The 8985-nt window shown below is 41.7% G+C and overlaps 2 protein-coding genes across 5 annotated transcripts in view; one reads left to right on the forward strand and one right to left on the reverse strand.

The window, feature by feature from the left end:
• SLC46A3 (solute carrier family 46 member 3) overlaps window positions 1-2702 on the forward strand; it is a 15396-nt gene extending 12694 nt beyond the window's left edge. For all 3 annotated transcript variants that reach the window (XM_015852075.3, XM_085536307.1, XM_085536306.1), the window contains one exon: window positions 67-2702. In XM_015852075.3, the coding sequence (XP_015707561.2) occupies window positions 67-154 (88 nt within the window). In that variant the 3' untranslated portion in view covers window positions 155-2702. The remainder of the gene's footprint in view (window positions 1-66) is intronic.
• Window positions 2703-3585: 883 nt separating this feature from the next.
• On the reverse strand, window positions 3586-8534 carry POMP (proteasome maturation protein). Of its 2 annotated transcripts, none has more exons than XM_015852077.3 (6): window positions 8499-8534; window positions 7987-8084; window positions 7337-7397; window positions 5803-5904; window positions 4517-4610; window positions 3586-4102 (listed from the first exon to the last, which is right to left on the reverse strand). In XM_015852077.3, exons 1-6 carry the CDS (start codon window positions 8499-8501, stop codon window positions 4035-4037), a joined length of 426 nt encoding a protein of 141 aa, XP_015707563.1. In that variant the 5' UTR covers window positions 8502-8534; the 3' UTR covers window positions 3586-4034. The 2 variants fall into 2 exon arrangements, with proteins under 2 accessions (XP_015707563.1, XP_085392434.1); XM_085536308.1 differs by having other exon boundaries at window positions 8194-8534.
• Window positions 8535-8985: the final 451 nt, after the last annotated feature.

The following is an 8985-nucleotide window of genomic DNA, read 5'->3' on the forward strand; positions in this document are numbered from 1 at the left end:
GTTTGTTACTGCTGAATCATCATGCTTTACTCAGCTAACAATATCTGTCTTATCTCTATCTTGCAGCTGGCTTCTGTGCACAAGCTGGAATGAGGAGGACTTGGCTCTGCTTGTACCTGAAGAAGTATCCAGCATAGACAGCGTTGATAGTTGAACAGAGGAGTCATCAACTATTTGGCTTTTCTAATCTGACGTGCTGTGGCAAAGACCATTGTGTCATACTGACACCATAGAGATAACTCAAGAGTTGCAGATGAAATCACAAACTGGCCGTGCAGCAATAAGCACTGAATTGATAGCACTCTACACCCTGTCTCTTTTTAGCACTTGAATGAACCTATATCTTCTGTACTTAACTATACAGATAGACTAGCAATGGAGATTTTAATGCTGTTTTCAGCATGGGGAAAAAAGTAAGGTAGGCTCGTTGTCTTTTGCCACTTACCTCATCTCAAATTTGAAAGTATGAGCTGTGGCTTATGATACATCTTGTGTCAGTCTAAGTGCAGGGAGGACAGAGATAAGCTTATCAGCCCCTTAGCCAGAGGATGCTGCCAATGCTATTGGAGCCAGTAGAGCTCGTGCCAGCTGTGCATGCAGCCCACTTTGTACATCATAAAAGGTCCGTCTTAACTGTGAAGCCCACAGAACTATCTAAATTTACTAAATGAAAAGGTACTTCTTTCAGAAAGCAATTGAATGGAAAGCAGTAGTTGTACCTGCTGTAAGACCTCTGCAGCTACCAGAGGATGCTAGTACAAGTTGAATGTATGATGCCTGTGACTTAGACCTTAAAGTGGATTTTCATACAGAGCTGTCATACTTAGGAAACTTCCAACCTGTGGAGTGTGAAGTTAGGCCCAAATTTTGCACATTTATCTTTAAATTATAAATATTTTACCGTTTTTTCGTATCTGAGAGACTACACAAAGACACCTCTGTGTTTTGTCCCATGGATGTTTCTTGTTTTCCGGTTAAGCTGGTGGCACTGAACTTACTTTATATTTCCAATGAAAGGCTGTAACAGAGGTTTAGTGGATCTTCAAATATGTTTTCTATTAATTCTGAAATGAGGTGGCCAAATCCAAACTATGCATCTAAGCATCTTACAATGAATGCAGCATAATTTACTTGCACTGGAATAACATTTCTAATCTTCAAAGCACTTTATAAATGCTGCTGGGAACCTCCCTCTACAATAGAAATGATCCTCCCTGTTTGAGAGAGACAGAAATCAATGGGAAGGAGAAGTGACTTGGCCTGGGCCACAGTGCAAATCATTGGGAGTTCTAAACCTAGAAATCAGTTTTTGTGTTGATTCTCCTGGCTTTGGGATTTTTTTTGCTTGAGATCTATAGGCAAAAACTATCCGAAGTATTAGCTTTTGGAATGCATAGCATAGCAAAAGTGGACACTCTGCCACAAAGTATTGGTACATCGTGGCAATGCTATTATGGATCCTTTTTGTTAGATAGGCAGTGTTGGTTTCACAATGTGAGTCTTGACCACTGAGAAGGGTCAAATAAGGTAGAGTGGAGTTGGCACTGTCTGAGAGTTCATAGAATCACACAACCAAGGAATGGTTTGAGTTGCAAGGGAGCTTACAGCCCACTCAGCCCCAGCCCCTGCCATGCACAGGGATGCCTCCCAGCAGCTCAGGGCACCCAGGACCCCATCCAGCCTGGCCTTGAGTGCCTGCAGGGATGGGGCACCCACAGGTCTCTGCGTAACTGTGCCAGTGCCTCACCATTCTGAGAGAAAAGATCACTGCTACCTGTCACTGGGGAAAACAGTTATGTTTCTCCAAGAGAGCTAACTAACTAATATGGATAGCTATTTTGCTTCAGTCCTCATGAACCAAGACTTATCCCTGGCTGTGTTTAAGAGCCGTTTGGATGTGGTGCTCAGGGATATGATTTAGCAGAGGCTTGTTAGAGTTAGGGTACTGCTTAGGCTGCGGTTGTACTTGATGATCTTCAAGGTCTTTTCCAACCTGGGTAATTCTATGATTCTATGATTATGTTGTCAATTAAAGGTCATTAGCTTTTCCTAGCTAGTTTATACACTAGCCAGTAAATAAAACTGTGTCACTCCTCCCCCCTGAGGTGCCCAAATTGCTGCCAACTTGTAAGAGAAGCAAGATGAGTTTTACAGTAATCACGGGGTGCAAAACTTAGCAAGTACTTGTAGAGACATTAAGGATACACTGATGTAATAAGTTTCAGCACAAAGACTACGTTGTTGTCATCCTTTCCTCTTCACTATGCAGTTTTCTAAGTAAGCATTTGCAAAATGAACTGTTTCACACAAAACTGCCTGGCAATGGGAAAAAAAAGAGGTATATGCCTTCACTTCTTCAGTGCAGGTAGCACACTGCAGGTAGCAAAGCAGTTCTGCAGCTACGCCCTGCTGGGAATGAGAAGGTGCATGTGGCACTTTAGGAATGGCTTTGGTAAGGTTTGATTTTGCCATATCAAGTATTTGCTGTTTGCAAAATCTTTCAGGTAGACACAGTGTGTGGGATTGGCTGTTTCAGCCACAACACATGAAGGGCGTGATTTGTGTTTTTCAAGTGCCTAGAATTAAGAATGTTGAGGAAACAAGGTACTAATGTGCTTTATATGTGAGTTTGTAGCAGATGATTTGTTTGTATGTAAATACAGATTATTTTAACAGAAATTAATAGTGAAATTTGGTCTAAATTCTGTGTTGTATTTGTAGTTCTTGACGTGGCTTTTGGCAAATGGTCAGACAAACAGCAGTGCAGGAAGATGTGCTGTTGCTTCCCACCTGTGCTGGGGAGAGGAAGGGATGCTGCCCAGAACATCGGCACCAACAGGAGGTGGGGAACTGCAGAACAGAGACAGCACTGCTGTCTGCCAGAGGTCAGTGTAGGGGCTGCAGTGCTGTGTGAACTTGAGAGCACCTTCCTCCCATGTCTGAGGCTGTGTCCCAGGTGAGCCCTAGCAGCAGGGCTGACCCACCCAGCTGCACACCTCACATGGCACACCTCTGCTCAGTGCACAATTGTGGGCTGCTGCTTGCAACCTTACAGAAAGAAGCCTGGAGAGAAAGGGAGAAGGGACTGGGCCAGAAAGATCAGCCTCCATCTCAACCAACTGAGCAGTAACACTTCCTTTAACCCTAAAAGCTCTTTGCCTCAGTTTGACTCCCATTGTGTTAACAGCATGTCACATAAATTCGTGCACATGCTTTGTACACGTGATGTTTGTTTCCTTTGCAGCATGGCTGACTCCTAAAATTAGCATCTTTACAGACATGATGAACAGTGCAACTTCCCTGCTCTGAATATGGCTTGATCTCACTCTGTGTCCTATGCCTACTGCAACACAGACTAGTGAAACCCAACCTGCTTGCTCTACAACAGCTTGCTCTTGCTCTATACATATCCACCAGGAAATTTCAATCAATTCTATTGAATATGAGCAGCATTTCCTGCCAACTTAAAGCACAGCAGCTCACAGAAAGAACAGCTACATAAAACATTGAGTAGGTCTATGCCTTCGGGTTAAGTTTAATAGTCCTTTCATATAACCTCACTGAGGCAACAGATACACGGCAGCATTTATAGCAAACTTTTATTCAAGGCTTAAAAAAGCACATGGAAGTTTTCACGAACAAAGCATCACTCAATGGAAAACGTCTTTGTTTCCCCTTTTAAAAGTTCTTCTGCAAGAACATCCATTAAATGCATTTACCTACAATAATCAATTCTAAAACGCGTGGATACTTTTTGGATTTCTAGTACACACGTAGAGCATTTCCATAACTAAGAGACTGTCGTCCTGAGCAGTGTATGAAGAAACATTAATCGAGCTGTCTAGATATACGACATTTATGTAATTGACAACAAGCACAGAACAATGTATGGACTTTAAACATTTAATGTGCCTTTTCACCAAGGAAGGCAAACAATACCTGTATGACTGCTTAACACTGGGTGTCAATTCAGTGATCGCATATTTAGATCTGCAGTATAAAGACATACTCAAAACATTTCGGAGTACGTTTTGTTACAATAAACCGAGTTTGTGTTCCATCATCATGTGGGGCTCTCCCATAACTTCACTTTGTGAAGGATCTGGAAAAAAAAAGTCAAAAGCATTAGGCTTTTATGCCCTTAACTATCTTCTGCTATTCCTCCCTATGCCCTAAGTATGGCTCATACTGGCTGCTATACTGAAAGGCTATACAGGAAGATGTGGGAAGCACAAGCTACACCTATCACTGACAGTATGAACTCCACTTCTATATGGAAGTCAGTGCCAAAAAAAATGGCTGCAAATGCATCTGGGAAGAAAGGTCCAATACAGCCCTATTGGACTGTTTTTCTCTCATAAGTAAGGCATATTAATGACTTTGTACTCTAGCCTTTGTTTCTAATTACAGAACTTACAAAAACATCATATCTTTGTAACCTCTGCCTTTCAAAATCTACACAGTTCCTAAATTTTACCTTTAGATGTTCCTATAATATTCAAAACCGTGTATTTACCATTAAGAATATCCTCAAAACTGATGCATTCATCATTTCCCCTCAGAGTATCCAGTGCCATATTTGAGCTGTGAAGAAATGGGAGACGCTGGGCCTGTAAAAGGACAACAAGAGTTAAAGTTTCTGCAAGATTGAAATGGGGATCTTTGAATTTCTATCTGAAGTGTGAGTCACCATCCCTGAATGTATCTACAAACCCTCTGGATGTGGTGCTCAGGGACATGATTTAGGTTAGGGCTGTCAGGGCAGCACAGTTAGACTGTTGATGGATTTGATGAACTTTAAGGTCTTTTCCAACCTGAACAATTCCATGACTGAGAAAAGTGATGGGTAGAGTCACCCCTTCCTTTGAAAACAGTGATGGAGTATGAGAACTACTGGCATTCATCAATATCACAACCTACCAAACACCAGCATCTTCTGCTCCTCATGACTGTTTGGAGAAGAGCAGCCCCGCACCTGATTTGCAGATTTCACTGCAGTGCAGCTACTTAAAAAAACAAAGGCTTTGTGGTTTTGTGTGTTTTTTTAACCCTGTTCTGTTCCCATAAAGATGTGGAGGGTCACTGCAACAACCCAACTGCTGGTACTGCTGTCCCAAAACACAAACTATTCCCTTAAACACTTTAGAAAGGTATAAATTAAACCAGAAAGGAGCTTGGCACACAAAATCCAGGAGCAAATCGTCTTCTGAATCACCACGTTTCTCACCCTCAAATGTTTGTGGATATCCTCAGTGGGATCTTTGCCCTCACCTGCCTCATTTTCTGCATATCCATTAGGAAAAGTATTTTTCCTCACAAGAGAGTACAGCTGAGACAGAGGGACATTTTCATATGTCCTGTCTCTTGTCTTTCATCTTCAGGATAAGAAATTTCTACCAAGTTTAATGGAACTCACTGTGATTCAGTAGCAAAAGATCCACTGGAAGGGAGTATAAAATTGCTCCCGCTTACTTGAAGAAACAACTCTTAGTAGCTTGACAGTCTTTGGCAAGCAAATATATATATATTTATTTATATATAATTTATATATATATAATTATATATATTATATTATACATTATATATATATTTATAAAAAATAAAATATAAATAATAATAATAATTATATATATATTATATATATATATATTTGGACCACCAAACTGTGTTCCCTAAGGGACAAAGTCAGCCACACTCCAATGGTTGTATTTCAAGACACGAAGACATCTTTCTGAAAGCTCACAGTCCCAAAGATGCCCTCATGTGGTTTAAGCAATGGCAGTTAAATAAAAAAATGCCTACCTGTTTCACTGCTCTGAATTCCATCTGCAGCTTTAAGGGCGCGTGGAGTCCTTGAATATTTCTCAGCATGGCAAAGTTTGTTTTATCTTGATTTAACTGGAACTACCACAAACAAAAAAATGGTTGTATTTTTCAGAAAAAGTTGCTTTCAAGTATGAGTATAGAAGAGATCTGCAATATCCTACTTCAATCAATATGGGTATAAACAAATCCAGTGATCACAGAATGGCCTCAGTTGGAAGGGACCTCAAGGATCATGAAGCTCCAACCCCCCATTCCAGGCAGGATCACCAACCTCCACATTTAATAGCAGACCAGGCTGCCCAGGGCCCCATCCAACCTGCCTTTGAACACCTCCAGGGACGGGGTATCATATGATACCATCATATATACATCAAATGTACATGGAAGAGAGAGATGCAGTAACATTTGTTTTATAAAACTGAAACTGAATTATGCAGGATTTTATTATAAATCAAGCAGAGCAATACATACATATACATATATATATATAATACTTATATACATATATATATATATAAAAAATACTTATATACATATTTTTATGTGTATATTTATTTATTTATATTTTACAATGAGGATATGCAACTCCACCAAGTGGTGTAGCTGTGCACTACTTTGCCACAATATTACAAGCACAGAAAAAGGAAACTGGTTTACTGTAAGAACAGAAAGCAGAATGACATGGTGGATTTTATTTCTAGCTATTACAGACTGCTTGAAACCACTTGAGATATTTCTTTTCTCTTCATCATACATACTATGGGAGGACAGTTGGACTAGATGATCTTATAGATCCTTTCCAACCTTGTGATTCTATGATTCTATGCATCACTAAAAAATAACAAAAAAAGCTCATTATTTTACAAGCTGTTCTAAAGCTGCTCAGCAAAACAATTATCTACATGACAGAGATGGTTGTTTTTTGATGAAAATGTGCTGGCTTGTGAGTACTGAAGTATACAAAAGACACTTCTTAATAGTTCTTAAGCTTAAGTCACCTGGCCTCAATTCTGGCTTTCCCAGTAACATATATTATGAAGCAAAAAAGGAGTAAAAATGTCTCATTTTAAAGCCTGTACTCAGTGGTCGTAACAAAACCTTGAACCTATAATCTACAGACCACTCTGAAACAGCCCACAAGGGATGACTAAGCTGGACAAGACAACACTTAGAACAAACTGTATGCATAACATTTCTAGATGGAATAATGTAATATAGATCTTTCTGTGCCCCATAAAATGAAGATACATGGCAAATCTGAAGACAAAATAGGAAGATTAGCCTTCCAGAGGGGACAGGTATGCCTCCAACTTAAATGCAGAGGTTGCACACATAGCATTCAGATGGCTACACCTCACTAAGTAAACCCTGAACAGGAGATCCATCCTTTGTTAAAGGCAAGACCCTCTTCCACCTTCCTGGATGCTTGGAGAAGTCCAAGCAACCTTAACACTAAATTAAACACCATAATAAATTGAGTGAAAAAGGCTACATTTAACATTATACTTACATTTTTTTCTGACAGCTCCAGTGGGTGGCTGGGCACCAACTCATTTTTCAAGCACGCAAAGCTAGAGATGCAAGGAAAAAATGAATTTCAAAAGATTAATCAGGTGCTTTTTTATGTTACATTCCATACCAAATCCCAGATACAAACATCAGTGTACAGAGAAAGATTATCTCAGTCTGAATTATAAAGGAGTGGTTAATGGTGAAGCAAATAAGAGCTTTAACTATAGCACAGAATCACAGAATGGTTGGGTTGGAAGGTACCTCAAGGATCATCAAACTCCAACCCCCCCCGCAACAGGCAGGACCACCAACCTCCCCATTTAATACTAGACCAGGCTGTCCAGGGCCCCATCCATCCTGGCCTTGAACACCCCCAGGGATGGGGCATCCACAGCCTCTCTGGGCAGCCTGTGCCAGCACCTCACACAGCACTACCAGAAGAAAACAATATTTCACTTCAGACCTCTTTTCTCCTTAAATTCCATGTTTCAAAAAGAGAACAGTGGCTTTTTTTCCTTGACTCCCTTCAGAAACAGAAACATACTAACAAATGAAAGCGTTATAAGTTTAATTATGTACGTTTTCCTCCTACGTTAAAGGTCTGACATTAGCTATGGCACAATTTAACACTAAAAAAGTAAAGCATACCCTCTGCGCAGAAGCCCATGACCTTCAAATTGCCCAGGAAGTGAAAAGTCAGTAATGGGGATACTGTCCTTCAACAGAGAAGAAGCTCCTCTGGACTCCTGGAACACAAAGGAAGGATTATTATAACAGAACTGGGCCTCTTTCATCTGTGCTGTTAGATAAAGTAAATAAAAAACTGCTCCAAGGCTCCTCAAATGACTCATGTACAAGTCCTAGATTTCGGGGTCTCTTTAATAAAAAAAATAAGATCATAATAATAATAATAAAGCAGTATATAATGATTTCAGAGAGTTTGATGGCTAAAGGTAGCAACAAAACATTTAGTAGGGCGGAGCTCGGAGTTGGGCCGCACCGGACCGCCGTGACTCAGCACGGCCCCTCCGCCCGCCCAACGCCCATCGTTCTGCCCAAGGGCAGAGCTGGAAGCTGCGGACAGCGACGAACCGACCGCTCCTCGTCCCCTTCATTAAAACAGCGGCAGAAAAAGCATCCAAACATCACCCCGCACTCACCATCTTGACTCCACGCTCTCAGCTACTTCCTCCTCCTTCTCGTCACGTCCGGTGCTCGGAGCCGGGAGGGAGGGGGTGGAGCCGAGCTGACGGGGCGGTAGATGGCGGCCATGCTGATGTTACCTCACAGCTGCAGGCAGCTGCGTGGTGGGGGGGAGTCAGAATCGTAGCCTGGGTTGTAAAGGACCACAACGATCATCCAGTTTCAACCCCCTTCTGTGTGTAGGTCGGCAACCACCAGACCAGGCTTCCCAGAGCCTGGTCCAGCCCTGCCACCAAACCCTTCTGGTTCTCTGCAGGCCACAAGCGTGTGCTGGTGGCAAATGTGTTAGTGTTGATGGCCTGAGGGAGCTCAAGGAGGGACCTTCTCAAAGCAAAAGTGGCCTCAGCCCCCATGGGTGAGCGCCAGGTGGGCATGAGGTGTTGGGACAGCCCTAGCTGCTCTGTCAGATACTTTGGAAATGGATGTGGAGAGCTCTGATGAAGG

Source organism: Coturnix japonica, chromosome 1, assembly GCF_054131305.1.
Source record: "Coturnix japonica strain WE chromosome 1, WE-NBRP24, whole genome shotgun sequence".
NCBI lineage: Eukaryota > Metazoa > Chordata > Aves > Galliformes > Phasianidae > Coturnix > Coturnix japonica.

Coding starts and splice junctions, on each gene's coding strand:
- POMP (XM_085536308.1), bottom strand. CDS start 8,238: ATGATCTTATTTTTTTTATTAAAGAGACCCCGAAATCTAGGACTT. Junction 7,398..7,986: donor CATGGGCTTCTGCGCAGAGG/GTATGCTTTACT, acceptor TTGCATCTCTAG/CTTTGCGTGCTTGAAAAATG. Junction 4,611..5,802: donor AATTCAGAGCAGTGAAACAG/GTAGGCATTTTT, acceptor GTCCTTTTACAG/GCCCAGCGTCTCCCATTTCT.